This window comes from Acanthisitta chloris, unplaced genomic scaffold (genome assembly GCF_000695815.1).
Source record: "Acanthisitta chloris isolate BGI_N310 unplaced genomic scaffold, ASM69581v1 scaffold5564, whole genome shotgun sequence".
Lineage (NCBI taxonomy): Eukaryota > Metazoa > Chordata > Aves > Passeriformes > Acanthisittidae > Acanthisitta > Acanthisitta chloris.
This window is the reverse complement of record NW_008669744.1, coordinates 24,657-41,712: the sequence shown is the minus strand read 5'-3', so window position 1 is coordinate 41,712 and position 17,056 is coordinate 24,657. Positions and strand designations below refer to the sequence as shown.

Sequence of the window (17,056 nt, the reverse complement as noted above, 5' to 3'; positions counted from 1 at the left end):
GCACATTTAAAGTCTTCTGGAGTTCATCAAAAGTGGAATGAATGTCATCTACAATGCTGGCCTTTTGGTTGGTTAACTGGTGTATGATTTCAGATATAAAATGAAGTGCTGAGTCGATCTCTGGAAGCCTGAGGGAGGAATTAAATTACAAAGACTGCTGTTTCAAAAGTCATTAAGCATTGGCCCTTGCCCTGGTATCTTCTGATGAAACCCTCTCCTCAGCAGGCTGTTTTTAAACTCCATCATTTCCCAGAACTTTGTTCCTTTTATAGCCACAGAGTGGGTCTGTTCTGATAAAATAAGGCTCAGCCACAGCCTCTGGTGAAGGGACTCGAGCACAAGTGCTATGAGGAGAGGCTGAGGGAGCTGGGGTTGTTTAGCCTGGAGAAGAGGAGGCTCAAGGGGGAACCTTATCACTCTCCACAACTGCCTGAAAGGAGGTTGTAGTCAGGTGGGGGTTGGTCTCTTCTCCCAGGCAAGAGGGCACAGACTCAAGCTCTGCTAGGGGAGGTTTAGGTTAGCTATTAGGAAGAGATTTTTTATGGAGACAGTAATCATGCATTGGAATGGGCTGCCCAGGGAGGTGTTGGATTCACCATCCCTAGAGATTTTCAAGACAAGACTTAGTGCCATGGTCTAGTAACCATGGTAGGGTTGGACTTGATGATCTTGGAGGTCTTTTCCAACCTTGTTGATTCTATGATTCTAAATCCATTAGACTTTTGGCATTGGATCCTCCATCCTTTATGCAAACGTATCTACTCAAGAAGTTATAACTAGATCTACCCCACTTTTTATTTTAGCCTTTTTGCCAATAACTAGATCTACCCCACTTTTTATTTCAGCCTTTATGCTGCCATAGTGTTTGTCTTCATCTTTTCAGCATCCAACCATACCCAAGGTAACATGGGAAGTCAGTGACAGAACTGAAAATGGAAAATAATCAGTGGGGTCTCCATACCTTTTGTTGACAGCATCCAACTGGACTTGGAGGGAAGCCTTGTGTTGCTCCACCACATCCTTGAGTGGTACTGTGGGATGCTCTGCGTGTTCTCCCTCAGTGCATTCCCTGCACATAGCTGTCTCACAGGACTGGCAGTAAAACTCCATGACCTGGAAAAGTGCACAACTTTATATTCAAACATTGCTGCAGTAACATAACTCAAAACACATCTTACTGGGTCTTGAACTCATGTTATTATCTAAGCTCTGAGGTAAAGCTTCACTTTTCTTAGACACCAATAACTTACTGCCTAAAAGATGGCTGTTATTGTTACATATTTCACACCAAAAATGCTACTTTAAATGCATTTTATTCTATCAGAAAGTGTCAGAACAGCAGCATGGGAACAATGCTGGACTTCAATAATGGTGCTAACATTATCTTTATACTGTGTAAGAGTAAGTTTTGGTGTCTCTCAAGCATTCTGTGAAACAACTCCAAAAGATGGGGCATTCAAGTACCCTCTCTAACTCAATCCTTAGTCTTCCCAGAGAGTCTGCCGAAGACAGTGTAAACGTAGGTAGCTTTTCATAACAGGGTCACAAGTGGAACATGAACACGATGCAACTCACCAAACAGCATGTGTATTTCTTAGAGAAAAGCACCCTAAATGAACCAACATGCTGTGGGCAAAAATCTGCATGTCCCATTGCAAATCCCTTAAAACCATCAAAACCTCATACCTGAGATTATAAGAGTGCTGATCTACACTTGAAAGAGGAAATTGTTTCAACCTATTATGTACCTACCCAGTAAGATGCTGTCTAGAGATAAAAATAGATCTTTGCATGTAATAGGTAGCCCAAATTCTGAATATATTCATGAAGGGAAAGAAGCAGAGAAGTGCTGAGCCCAAAATCACATGTTAGTCAAAATAATGCACATATATGCAAATACAGCATGAGACTTTCTTATACAGCTAGGAAATCCTCGGGCACAAAGCATTTTAGGCTTATTAAAAGGATATAACGAAGCTCCTAGTGTGTGCTTCAAAGCAAGACACTGGCAGCTCTTTTGCATTCAGAACATAGCATCAGAATCTTGAACAACTGGGCTGATGATTCTGGCACTCAGACATCTCGCACAAATACATTCAGAACATAGCATCAGAATCTTGAATAACTGGGCTGATGCTTCTGGCACTCAGACATCTCACACAAATATGGTTGTGCTGAAGATGTTGGCTGATGATGAGGTGGTTGTGTAGAACCAGCTGTTTTCAGGAGAGCAGAGGGACCTGTAATAGCACCGTGCAAAGTAGCTGGCTGCTCCAAGGCATCTTGAGAATTAAGGAGGGGGAAGCAAGAACCGTGGTTTGCATGTGGCTATTAGCATTAATAGGGATTTTCCTCTGATAAGCTCCTTTCTGGCTTATTCCCATTCTTCCCTCTTATCTCAATTCACAAGATACGGGATTCACTTGCAGTGAGGGTTTAGTCATTTGTTGGCCATTTGAGTCAGCCACTTCAGAGAAAATTTAGAAGTTGCTCCAAATAACCTGTGTAAGAGCAAATATATCAGCAAGGAGAAAAAAAAAGTAGAGCTTATAAACAATGACAACCCTCATCAACACTACTTCAGTCACTGTGAGTGTAGCAGTCTCATGGTAGTAGATCCTCTGAGGCCTGACAGTTACTTTGGCAGGCACTATGATGTGATGCATTCTTACAGTGCAGAGGGGAAGTGAGTTAAACAGAGTTTAGGATTTACATTCTTTTCAAAGGCTTCAAAAACTTGCAACCAGAAACAACCAAAATGAAGAATATTTTTATATGGTCAAAAAATTTTCATTTCTTTTGAATGACTGTCCAGAGTTCATGTTTCTTCCTCATCATAATTTAATGCTTAGGTTCAAGATATTTTAACAAGCCCTTTACTTATTCAATATTTTTATATTGGTATACAGTAATTAGAATAATTTGATATTTCTGTTTCCTATTGAACACCTCATAATAAAATAATTACATTTGCAGCCACATATATAAGAAAGAAAGCACCTCATTTGCATATTACAATTTAGCCTAAACAATTTTCTTCCTCTTTATTCAAGCACCAGAGAAACACATAAGCTAGAATGGTAATAGCAACTGGACCATAAAGACCTAATGCATATATCTGCATAGAAATAGTCATCTTTACCTCAAATTCAAAATGTTTTGAGTGAAGCAGCTTACATTTCCCACTAAAATTTTTGGATTGTGCCATAGCTGAAGAAGAAAGAAAACTAAATATCAATACAATTCAGGCTTCAAGTGCCTAGATAAGGTAATTTCCTAAGATTCCTTCTTAGAATTTCTTATTCAGGTAAGATTAATTTCTAACTACAGACAGACATGTATTACTGGCTTTTCATCTCTCCCCTCCATGCCCAACATGGGCATCACATTTTGTGACATTCCCCGAAAGCTTTGCATTATAACAGGTTTGCTTTACAAATATCTCAGAAAAAACATTTCCCCAAATTTCTCCTTTCCAAACTGAAGAGAGTTTTTGGGTAAGATATACCATGGCATCCAACACTGGCTTCAGCTGTATTTTCACTGAATTTAATGAGAACATTCCCACACACTGTAATGAAATGTGAATTAATATCCACTGGTTCTGAAATACTATCCACTAACTCCCACCTTTAAGCAGACCAGCATATTGGGGCACAGTGATGCCCTTGGAGACCCATACACATCCTCACTACTATAATTTAACTGAATTTACAGAAACTTTTATATTTGCATAATCAAGTACGCAAGTACTTCTGAATTAGATTTCACCAAGCTAAGGCACACTAATTTCAGCCTTTCAAAGTTCAGGTCTTGAGAAAAAGGCTCATCAATTATTAGCCCCTCTTCTCTAAAATCACATTGGAATAATCATATTGCTCATCCTCTGCTTTCCATTTGTTTGAATTAAAAGAGCAGCCTAGAGAAAAAGGATGAGTCAGCTCTTTGCCAGTCTTCTTCCTCATCTCACACACATGCTTAATTCCTCTGTCTCAGGGCTAGTGTGTACCTTAGCTTTGTATGTTTAGGCTTTTAGAAGAATGTAAGTTTGAATTATCTGAGGGCACTTCTCAGATATCTGATAAAATTTAGAATGCGGGGTTTTATTCTCCCTAGTCATAGCTTTTGTCTTACCCATGCTGTAGATATGAGAATTTCAGCAAATTTTTAGAATAATTTTGTTAATACCGTCATGACTTAAATGACATAAGCAAATTTATAATTTTGTTAATACCGTCATGACTTCAACAACACGCTTACATAGAAGAGAACCACCCAAACCGCCTGTATGACTTTCTGATTCAGTCAGATATGATTGTATAGGTCACACAGTTGCTTCCTAACTGGATTAAACGTTCCATGTGAGGTGGAATAAAATTTCACCAGCAGTGAGCTCAGTTTATTAGTTCTAATGCTCGATAATTTTGTTAATACCGTCATGACTTCAACAACACGCTTACATAGAAGAGAACCACCCAAACCGCCTGTATGACTTTCTGATTCAGTCAGATATGATTGTATAGGTCACACAGTTGCTTCCTAACTGGATTAAACGTTCCATGTGAGGTGGAATAAAATTTCACCAGCAGTGAGCTCAGTTTATTAGTTCTAATGCTCGTTAAGATGCTAACTCTGACATTCTGAACTTTTTATTTGACCTCAATGACACACTGAATATTGCAGAGTACAGAAAAAGATAGATTATACTTCAGTGGGATACACAAATCAGTGACATGGTGGGAAGTATAGAGGTGAGGAAAAAAACCAAGGTTTAAAAGATATGATATGAAGTCACTTCATCAGAGTATCAAGGATAGGTGCTTTTTCATTTTTCTAAAAGAAGAATACAGGCAATAAGCAACACCTACACAAGTTTAAGAAATGTTTTTCTAGACAAGATCTTACGCCTGTCAGGTTGCCAAGCTATACTGTGATCTTCTGAGAAAAAGCTAGTCAGAGATAGACAGCATTTAATTTAATATTGTTTCTTGTTACACTCAGAACATACTTCGCACCTGTAAAAGCATGGGTCTGGTTTGCACTTCAAACCTGAGAAAAAGCTAGTCAGAGATAGACAAGCATTTAATTTAATATTGTTCCTTGTTACACTCAGAACATACTTCACACCTGTAAAAGCATGGGTTTGGTTTCCACTTCAAATTCAAATAAAACCCTAACATGGACTTTTCAGGGTGGGCGGCTGCAAGGAGGCTACATCACTTAATACATACTATGAAGTAATAAAACCCTAACATGGACTTTTCAGGGTGGGTGGCTGCAAGGAGGCTGCATCACTTAATATATACTATGAAGTAATGGAGCTAGAATTTCAGAACCTTCCCTGTCCTGGCTGCTGTACCTGCCCCTGAATGACTGTAGATCAATGTTTCCAATCCAGGATGCTTTTACACAACAAGAGCTGCAGGTGTTTAGCAGCTGAGAATAAAGCCAATTTTATTTCAAAGTGTAGGTAGAAGATAAGAATCTCCTGTTAGGTTCAGAAGTTCCATATGTACCCTCTTTGCCCTGATTTGACAAGAATAAAGATTTGTGCTCTGCATTGGGTCAATATGAGGAAGTATTTGCTTGTAGTGCAAGCACAGGGAATCATCTCTTGTGTTAAGATACTACAGGCTAAGTTTCATTTTTCATAAGAACACACACAACAAAGATGCCACAAACAAAGAGATTGAGAAGATGTGCACAGAGGGAATAGAATACACACACACAGAAAATATGAGTGGTGGGAATAAGAGACCAACTGGAAGCAAAAGTGTCTAATCTACATGGCCTGAGGAGGCTGTTAAAGCAGACAGGCAAGCCAATGAGAAAGTATCTGTGTATCAGTTTCTATCTGATCTTAATCAGAGATGTTTAAAACCAGCATGGCTGAGAAGATTGAAAAAACTTGTTTAAACAGAAATTTATTTCCAAGCTAATACAAAGAAAATCTGGTAATGTTTAAAAGAAATATACTTAATGCAAATATTAAAAATACAGTGGGTCCGGGTCTGACCCTGCCCCAAGCAATATGTAATGATTAATGGAGGGAGGATTCAATGCAGAATGATTGCTGGTTCTGTGAAGGCATTCTCCTCCAGCCACCAGCTCATTCGTCTTTCACTTCCTGAAGCCCCCAGTAAAGCTGCTAGCAGCCAGGCTCTTAGAATCATAGAACTGTAGAATATCCTGAGTTGGAAGGGACCCACAAGGATCATCGAAGTCCAACTCCTGGCCCTGCACAGGACATCCCCAAGAATCACAGCATGTGCCTGAGAGCATTGTCCAAATTCTTCTTGAGCTCTGTCAGGGTTGGTGCTGTGACCACTACCCTGGGGAGCTGTTCCAGTGCCCAACCACCCTCTGGGTGAAGAACCTTTTCCTAATATCTAACTTACATGCCATGCAGTGCCCTCATGCTGTGTATCTATGAACCCAGCAAAATCCCATTTCCTCAGTGAGGCCTAAGGTGCCCAGCAACTTGCCCTATGCACTCTGTCCTTCAGCCAGACCCACCTGGCCAGCCTCAAGCAGCTCTCCCCAAAGCTTACCTCACCTCCTCCCATCACAAGGACTAATGTGTGCACTTTAGCTTTTAATTTCCTAGCTCCACAAAGCTTTAAATTTGAATTATCCTCAGCCTATCCCCAGCCCTGTCAGATACTTGCTGGAGCAAGAAGAAATTCCCATCACACACTATTCGGCATCCTAAAAGACATGCTATGTTTCAAGGCAAGCCAAGTAAGTTTGGTTTAGAGGACTTACAAATCCACCTTTCCCTAGTAAGGAATTCTCAGAGAGGTATAAGGTGGCATATTTTTCATTGTAGACAAACCATTTTTTTCTAAGAGCACCCAAAGAATAATCAGCTGATAATTTAAAATGCAAAACAAGTAATGCCTTCACTTTGACTTTTTTCTGCATTTCATAATCAAATGGTTCCTATCACAATGGCTAATCAGAAAAGAACTGTGATTGATTTTCATGAGAGACAGCAAAATGCAAATAAAACTAGGAATGTATCAATCAGTAACCACTACACACACATAGGTACAGTACACATTAAAAAAAGTTACAGCAGTTATTCATTAATCTGAGTGTACAGCAATTCAGTTCTATAAATCCACCTAATTCCAACAGGTCAGCAAAGGAGAGGGGACTGAACTGTTCCTCTCTAACAGCAGTCATTACCTATCAGCTGAATTATTCCTATATAACCGGTACAACTAAACTGAGTATCAAATAAAATAGTCCTCAGAACGTTGTCTTAAACTACTAGCACACATTTCTTGGCTTGCATAGAAGCACAGCATTCTGTTTACAACACAGCATTGCTGAGCTTTGCAACATGGTCTACTTACATTTTTGCATAAGCCTGGCTATGAGTCAGGAGCTCATATGCCTACCATGAAGTCACACGGGTTAACACTGAAAATTGTGAAGTAAGCAGAGTTAGAGCTGTTCTTGCAGTAATCTGTGAGTATGTACTCAGTTGGGGGTACTTGCCAACAATGCACTAATATGATTTGAAGATGTATGTGGGGACATACTAGGTAAAAAAAGTAGGTGGAGGGAAAAAACAAAGCAGCCTCTGAGGACTGATACACGAGATGCACAAAACACTGCAGATAAACAGAAGCTCTCTGTTTGTAGCCTGTGCTGACCCAGAGCATCCTAAGATAGGACTCACTTTTATTTGGCTCCATGCTAATATGTTCACATACCTTTTGGTACTGACTCAGTGTGCAGGTCAGTTAAGTTTATAAGGTCCCTGTCACATATTTCCTAAACAAACACACAGGTCCCCACAGCAAGAGTTGATTTTACAAGCCAGTGAGCTAGGGAAACCCAACCATATCACAGGAGATCATATCTCACTTACATTTCCATCATGATTGGGGCAGGAGAGCGGTTTGCCTGCAGCAACAGCAGTGACAGTCTCCAAAATGGAAGACTCCTCGATGCTGTTGTCCGGCGTTCGTTGCAGGACATCCATCAGGTTGGTGATGAAGAAGTTGTTCTGGAGTGCAGAAACCCCTTTCTCTGGCAGAATGGAGGTCTGGCGGCACACGGGGCAAGACAGGGTTAAGCTGTGGGCTGGAATGTAATTCTGTAAACACCTATGGGGAAGGGAGGTGGAAGGGGAGAGAGAGCAAAAGTATCATCAAAGGGAAGAAAAACTTCCTTCATTTAAAGAACTGGTTTGAAATAGTGTTACCCCTAATTATAAAAGGAAAGGTATATTAACAGGCTTCAGAAATAAAAGTGGTTATGAGGAATATTTTTTTCCTTTAAACCTTTTTTCCTCTGCCACATGAAAAAAGGTTCAATAAGATGATATCATTAAAAGAGTGATATGCCTTTCTCTGAGATATTCATGCAGTTGATTCATGCTTCCAGACATCTACTGCACCCTGCTCACAGGATAGTAAAAATCATAAACTATCAGATAAAGCTTGACAGACATGAAGTTGCATCAAGTATTTGAGCCTGTGTCTTTAACTGACTAACCGGTGGTTGACCCTTGTCTTTCCAATAGAATCTCTTTTATGAACTTGTATTTGTGGGTTTAGTGTTTCAGAGGTAAAACATGGTCCCAATGAAGCCAGTGGAGATATTTTCATGTGTTTCAATTAGGAAAGTTATTTGGCAACTAGCCAGAATCAACAGAGCTTTCTTTACCACATAGGAAAGTACATCCTATGTTATCACAGTTTCTGTTAAGGGGAGTTTTGGAGGAGATTTTTGTCTGTTTCTGTTTGACCAGGGGGAGGGAAGATAGCTGTGGTTTTTTAGAAAATATAAATTTCACATAATATAAATGTGTCCCAAAAGTTCTGTGATCAACAACATGCAGCAGTCTGGCCTAGGTTAACGCCACTTTTGGCCTTGAAAAGGAAGTTTACACCTGTTGGGCATATAACATCTGACTGCGACTGACAATTCAGTATAGTCCTGTAAGTACAGGAAGTTGTGCAGAATGCAGTTCTTAGGGGGAGCAGCACCACACCAAATTCCTCATGAGATGCCAACTGAGAAAGTGTGACCTCACATAGCTCCACAGCTCTTATCCACTTCCAAGGGCTTTGGTTGCACCACAGTTCATCTGCCCTTGGCAGCCCTCCTCCTGACCCCCCTGTAAGGGCTCTGTGAAAGGAATGCTTAGGCTTTGCACATCAGCAGTACACTGGAAGAGTTCTTCCAGCCTCTCTCCATAACCAGATCAGCATAAGAGGATTACAGTGAAAACCAGAAGCTGACCTTAGGTTTTACACATGAACTGAAGTCATGAAACTTAATGCATGGTGGTGAAAATCTTGTCCTCACTGACTGCAGTGAGAGTTTCACTGCTGCCTTCAGTAACACCAGGATTTCCCATTCTTCTACAAAAGACCAGTTCATCTGACACATTCAGAGGTCCACAATTTTTCTTGCACCCTGTGCAAAGTTAGATATGCAAACCACAATTCTAACTAAGAGGTGGAAATATTCTGAATTAAATAAATGTTCATACCACATACCATTTATTAATTTTTATCCTGCCATTCAATATATAATCCAAAGAGTTGCATCCCATCATCAGATAAAGAACTCTAACCACTAATTCCTCAGCTAATTTTTCTGCAGATGCTGTATTTTCTCCACCATTTTATGGATAATACAACATTAAAGTATCACTATGTATACTCAGTTCATTCAGCTGAACACAGTAGAAGGCAGGTTGCTTATTTATCACATCTCTTTTCAGAGAGTTTTTCCACTTCAGTCAACCAAGCTGCAGAATAATGAAGACATTTAATCACAGGTTATTAATAATGTATATATCATGTCTAATCCTTGGACATTAAAGGATGGGATAATTATTTCTCGGCTTAGTAAATCAACAAAGAATGTTTTTTATTGTTTCTAATTATAGGTTAATCACTATAAATTTGAGGCCATTAATTTGAGGTCCAAATTCTGGCTGTCATTACCTTTCACATTGTTGTAAGTGTATTCATTAGTTTAATTGGATTTACTTTTTATTTACTCTTGCATAAAGGAAACATATTCCAAATATCCCACTGCCAACTCTTCTTCCTGCCTGCCACAAATGTGTTTTTCTACAACCCTGCCTCTCCAGCCTTCCCAGAATTTGTGATGCCTTAACATGACCTTTGCAAGTAAAGAGGAAAGTCCCCATGCACTAAAGGCTGCACTGTTCTGTGCTTGCTGCATGACTGAGTTACGAGCAGGAGGAAAGGACTTACCTCTCACAGAAAGTATGCAGGCAGGGAAGTACTTTGGGGTTCTTGTAACGGTCCAGGCATATGCTGCAAATCAGAAACTGCTTGTCAATCTGACGGACCACAGGACTTGGGATGTTGGAGCCTTCACTGGCCATCCTAGACCATTGACATATGGGTCCTGTTCCCTTCTACCCTGCACACTGCTGGAGCGGGGTGGGGAAACAAAGAAAAGAAGAAAAACAGCTTATAAACTCCATGAAATAACAAAATCAATGGCTAATTCATTCATATTTCATCCTTATGCAGGAATTCATACTTCCATATAAAACCAAAACAGTGAAGAATTAAACTTCTAAAATGGTTTATCACCGATGAGAGCCTGTGAAACAGTCAGCCAAGTCTACACCACCCCTGTCTGAGCAGGCATTCTGGAAAGGCACACTGCCTCTGGACTGAAAGAGTTATGTGGCTGTCGGGTTTTAAAGAAATCCCACAATAAAAACATTCTTGCACCAGTAGGTTCAGCCAGTGCTAACAAATATGGGCCTTCTTTTATCTACAGTACTTGTGCAAAATGCTTGAACTGGAACTGCACCAGCCAGTCAAATGGCTGCATCACAGACAAGATTTGAAAATGGTCCACCTAGTAATTGTTTTCCCTCATCAGTTCTTGTCTTGCCAAAAATATGGAAGATTTGGACTCCAGGAAGCCCCCAAGAAGGAAGCTCCAGAACCAGCCAGCCCCTGGGAAGAGAATGCTCAAATGGGGTGAGGTGAAAAACCTCATGATAGAAGAAACTGAGCAAAGAAGAGGCAACTGGTAGCTGCTGAGAATTGTCAAAGATAGGGTGAAGGGTACATGAAGCATATCCAAATAATAAATGCAAGAAAAATGGCATTCTAGCAGAAGAAGTAGTAAGAATCATGTTTCTAGGACTGAAGAATCTTCATAACCTGACATATAAAGCATGAAATAAAAGAGTAATAAAACAGTCTACTGACTGACAGAAATATCACAGGTTAAAGGGATGACAGCAGGCTTGCAATACCTCCTGTCTTGCAGCAAGGCACAGGGAGAGAAAAACTTTAGTTTATTTTCAGCTGGAGGTACAGATTATAGACAACAGGATTAATATGTGGAAAGAGAAGACAGGAGGAAAAGGAAGGAAGCAACCTTAGAGAAAAGCAAACTGCTGGCTAAAATAGTTCAGGAAAACCTGGCAAGCAGAGTCCCTGGCAGGGTGGCCCTGGCAGGGTAGCCCAGCAAGAACTCCTCTCCATCAGCGTTTCTGGCTGGCTGGAGTGCTGGGAGGCACAGGCTCACTCTCCAGGGAGCTGACTGCAGCAACTCTGTCGCAGCACTGAGTTCTGCCAGCCCTCCTGTACCCACAACAGAACATGGGCTCCTCTCCTCTGTCAGCAGCATGCCCAGCCATGCTTCTTCACTGCAGGTATGCTCTTGAGGGTCTAACTTCTTACCCAAACATTTTCTACCTGTTTTTAGTCATCCATTTCAGACAATTTGACACCTGGCTTGAGGGCAGTTCAGGCTTTCCAAGACAGAAATAACGAGCCCTCTGCCTCCGTGCTGATCACTATCATTCAAAGGTCACTCAATTCTGCAATGATTTGCATGAGCTGTGTAGCATTTTATCATTTTCATAGTATTTTTCATAGAATTTTAGGGTTTGGAATGGACCTTAGATCTTTTTCCTGTGCTTGAATGCACAGCACACTACTCTGGCAGAGTTGAACCCATGCTGTTATTCGTGAACTGTGTATTTAGCCATATGGGGATAGCTTACATACTACACTGAGCAAGTGGCTGTTTCGAGGGTAATGACAGTGATTATGGATCATGATGTACTGACTTTCCTGATAACAGGTTCCTGGGGCATCGTCTCTGTGCTAGCAAATACAGCAGCATGAAGTTATTCTCAATTAAAATACCCAAGAGTACTAACTGACATTTAATTTGATGGAAAACACTTATGGCAGGCCCTTTTGTTTCCTTTTTTCCCAAGAGAGAGGAATCTGCAACAGTAAAAATTGCTGTAATACTCATAAAATATCATGTGTGTTCATGAACCAAAAAGGAAGGATTTCAGGATTGATATTATTTTCATGCCTTTTTTATCTTTTTTCCTATATTTAAAAAAATAATTTCCCATAGTAAGAAAAAAATGTGAATATTATATAAACACAAATTAATTTTTCCTATTTAAATGCCATAAATCGCACACAATAAACCTTAAGAGATCAATTAGGAACCTGTGTTACTTTTTAAAAGCTTGAGTTATAGATGGATTTACAAGCAGTGGAACCAAAACATCTAGCCTTTACAAAACAGATTACAAAGAGCAGACAATCAAAGACACATTAACGTATTCATACATTTGGCAGCATAACATGTGGAACATCAGTGATGAATTTCAAAAGAAAATTCATTTCACCACTGACACAGCTGTGTTTGCCTCCCATTCTCCCTCCTCAAACATTAGGGACAGGGACCCACACAAAACAGGAAGATAATCAGAAGCAGGAAGACCTTAGCACAAGCACAGTTTCCAAATTGGACACACAAACAGTATACATTTTTTTGTTATAGACTGAGCAGAGACTGCTGAAAAAACCCTGTACTTAAGATATGGAAGAATAGGTCTCCAGTGAATGCTGCCTGTCATTTAACAGAAGAAAGTTCTCTAGCAACCAGGTATTTTCTGTGCTTCATCTTTCCCTTATCAAGTAAAGCTACACCAGCAAATAGTACTTACACAAGAAAAACTGCTGCTGCCTGAAAAAATTAATATTGATTGAATCTGATTTTCATCTTAGTTTTTTTACATTTCCCCAATCTCATTGCAAAATCAAGTAATTCTTAGCATTTCATACACAAAGTTCTTGCCAGCCACATTTTTTTCAAATGTTCACACTCTAAGCTTTGTCAGTGAAAGAAACCATTAACAATTCAGAAATCAGTACTTTCAATATTCTACGTTTTGTCTGAAACACAACCATTAACAATTCAGAAATCAGTACTTTGAATATTCTACATTTTGTCTGAAACACAGGAGACCATGATTGTCATTTATCCCCTGTGCTCACATAAATCAGGTTTAAAACATGCACCTCGAAAGAGAATTCCATCAGTACATTTCAAGATCTACCTGGTAGAACAACTTCTTACACAAGTGGTTCTTTTTTAAAAATTTTTTTTTGCGTATAGGGTTTGCAGGATTGTGCAGCCTCCCTGAGCCAACTCCACCTTTGATGCAATTTTGATGAATATGATTTAGCTATGAGAACGATGATTTTGCTCATTCACTCAATTAAAGCAACTGTACAAAGACTGTTTGAGGAAAAGCTGGAGATTTTAGATAATGCTTTTGAATTTCACCAAAGACAGTATTTTTTCTGATTTACTGCTGTGCTTGCAACAGTTCCTTATGACAGCAACTGAAGTTTCAGATGTATTAGCACTGGGAGATTTTGCAAAGTAACACTAGTAATAAAATGTTCTTTTTTGTAGTCTGGGAGATTTTGCAAAGTAACACTAGTTTGACAAATAAAATGTTCTTTTTTGTAGGAGCATCTACTGAGCTCAGACCCTGCTGGAGTGCTTCCTGGAGGTTCATTATATTTCACAGCCTAATAAAGAGCAGCTGAAGCATGAGCTTTGACAATAAGTCTGAGAATCACTTTTCCATACAGCTACACTTCATAATTTAAACGTGCAAAGGCAAAGGTTTACGAAACATTGCACGAAACACTACAAACCCCCTCACCCATTTATCTATAAGAGGCACATACTCAAAATGCAGTTCAGGTTTGCTAAAGCAAGTGCAGCAAAGGATTCTGAAACATACAGCCTTTGTCACCCCTTTGAGGATCAAGGATTGTTATCTCCTCAGCCACCCCAAAAATAACATTGTTCGTTTTCCTTCTGCTTGGAGATACGACTATCAATTTTCATTCAAAATATACTATACAGCAAAGAAAGGAGACAACAATGGCTCTCTAAGCTAGTGGAAAGCCTTGCCTTGCTACACATGCATGGCTTCAGGAACGAAAGGCAGGGTGCAGCCCCACCCATATGAAAGGAACTTCCTATTGCATTAGTAAAAGAGGAAAAGAATAAAACACGTTAGGTACGGCAAATAACAGTTCCAGAAGAGTTGTTTCAGGTAGAGACATGTAATAGGAAAGTGCACGCTTTCTACAGGTATCTTCAAATGAGCTCAGGAATTCCTGAACAGTTATAAAATTCTCTATTAGTTTCTGCAGCCCAGACAAGAAAAAGACATCAGGGAAACGTAACTATTCAAAAATTCTCTATTAGTTTCTGCAGCCCAGCCAAGAAAAAGACATCAGGGAAACATAACTATTCAGTTCCTAGGATTTCTTCCTAAAAGAGCAGAATTCTGTGTTGCTAATACACTGCTATCACTGAAATCCACCCAGCCAGAGCTGCAACTAGCTGAAAGTACAGCCTGAGGAGAACAAATTGCTTGCAGCTTGTTCATCCTCTTCTTATCAATGGTATTCACAACGCAGAGGGTCTATTCATGTATTATGAATGAATAGGTTTCCAATGGCAACGTTTCCAAAGGAACAGTTAGGCCTCGAGAGCCATAAGAAAAGGGGGGGGAACCTCAATAATGTTGCTTCAAGGACTGGAGGAGCTGAGGCTTAAAAGTCCTTTAAACAGATATATCACCTGTCCACAGTCTGCAGGGATAAAGAGCGGATTCAAGCCATTTCTAGCAGGAGCCCCAAAATTAGCCAATACAAAACACAGTGAGCAAACTAATAATCATAACTGCCACACAGTCCACTTGTGTAAAAGGCTTGATAAGCTAAATTTGCATTCCTTTCTCTCCCACTCTTGCAATCAGCTTAGTGCCTTGTTTAAAACACAGCAACCCTCTTCATTCTTACAGCATGCAGAAGCATAATGAACAATCCGGGGCCAAAACAGAAGGAGAAACCCAGCAGCAGCCACCAGGAATAACACTGAGCAAACTCGAGCATTTCAGACCTACCCATCTTTGTAGAAAAATAGCTTAATCAGTGCAGTGCTGAGGATAAAATCGTTGCAGGGACGGAGCTGCAGTTCCGCAGTAATCCAAACGAACAAACCATCATCTGTTAATATTTCAAGCCTCACGCGTAAAACTGTTTAAGAATCCCTATTACAGCATAGTCATTATTAGATGCACAACAGATTTTGTGCTTTAAGGAATGATGCTCCATTCCATGAAGAGGACAGGTGGAAAGAAAAATGGAAGAATAAGAGGAGGCCCAGTGAAGTCGTCATGAATTTTTTTTCCCCTCGGGTCATTTACAAGTGGGAGACCCCTTCAGGATTAAAACCAATCAATCTTTATTTAGCACATCTTTTTCTCACTCAGCCTGTGTAGAAAGACTGCAGCAAATGGTGCAAGGGATTGTGGGATGGGGATGCAGCAGAGAGCTGCAACCAGATTCGCTGGGTTATTTTTTTTCCCTCCCTACTCAGCAATCAGCTGTTCCGAGGCTCCGCGCAGGACCATTGAATTTGGTCACCAGAATGTTATTACAGGATTAGCAGGCAGAGACAGCTACCACTGTGCATCTGGCATGCCAATGCAGCTAAGAAATACATATGCAAATATTACTCACAAATCGGAAAAAAAGGATTTAACTCCGAAGGGGAGAGTAAATATTATGTAATGTTCACTACCAGCACAGTCACCACAGATGAAACGAAAGCACTTTCGTTAGTAAAGAAGATAAAGCTTAACACTTAATGATTCCATCCTGATTTTTCCAGGATTCAGAGTATTTCTTGGAATGCAATTCTTCCCTGCTCCAACTTGCAGCAGCAAGAGACCTCCACAAATGCTCTTTGTCTCACCAAATGTTTAAAACAGAAGCAAAGAGCCTCTTCAGAAAGCTGTGCTATCGACACACTAAGCAGCAGCAGCTTCTACTACAGAGTTGTGTATCTGACCTGAATCAGTCTCAACGGCAGCAGTTAGTAAACTCATAGTCAAGGAATGCAAGAATTAAAGCTATCAGACTGCTCAACTAACAGACATTAGTGTAAAGGTATATTCTCTTACTTAACCTATTTACTTGCTTAAAATTTTTTACGATCACAGATCACCTCAGATTTTACTAGGCTGTTACCAAAGGAATCAAAAGAAATTTGGTGCCTGCTATTTTTCAGCTATGCAAAGATGCTTGTGAATACACAGACACTACTGAAGTGAAGCCACATAGAATTAGCTTTGTCTTCCAGTGTAACAGCTGGTGGGTTTTGCAGACAAGGTAGTATTTGCATCTCTAAATACAGTGTATCTTTTCTTTTGAATAAAAAACAAATCATATGCAAGTATTTCAGCTAACTGAGGCTAACAAAGCTTCCCACAAATAAAAGGACACAAAGCTCCATTTGCATCAAGAGGAAAACATGTGGGGCTTAAACACTCTCTGCGCTACCCTGACTTAATTAGGACAGATATAGTTATTTACAAGTTCAAAATGTTGTCCTAAGCCCTTTAAGCACAGTTTACAGAATATAATTATTCCATTCTTGAATTGATGAGGTAAATAATATTAATAATCATTTATCATGATTGAAATGCAATCTAAATTAGTGTTAAAAATACAGATTCTATGTACATCCTTCACTTTACACTTGGCAATCATTTAGCCAGATTGGTTTTATGCATCAGGCAGATCCAGCCTGGTTTCCCTGGACAATGCTCACAGGGTGAAAGCATGTTGTAATCCAGTTTATAACCTGAAATGAAACATCAGGCAGCGTGCATGCATGTGTTAGC

General features: G+C 39.9%; 1 protein-coding gene across 1 annotated transcript in view; it reads right to left on the bottom strand.

Annotated features, from left to right (window-relative positions):
* Nucleotides 1–15,593, bottom strand: part of TRIM2 (tripartite motif containing 2) — a 42,132-nt gene extending 26,539 nt beyond the window's left edge. Inside the window, exons 1-5 of the mRNA XM_009073422.1 lie at nt 15,272–15,593; nt 10,251–10,432; nt 7,883–8,120; nt 962–1,113; nt 5–128 (exon numbers count right to left, since the gene is read on the bottom strand). Coding sequence (XP_009071670.1) covers nt 5–128; nt 962–1,113; nt 7,883–8,120; nt 10,251–10,384 — 648 coding nt within the window. The 5' untranslated portion in view covers nt 10,385–10,432; nt 15,272–15,593. The remainder of the gene's footprint in view (nt 1–4; nt 129–961; nt 1,114–7,882; nt 8,121–10,250; nt 10,433–15,271) is intronic.
* Between the last annotated feature and the right edge of the window lie 1,463 nt (nt 15,594–17,056).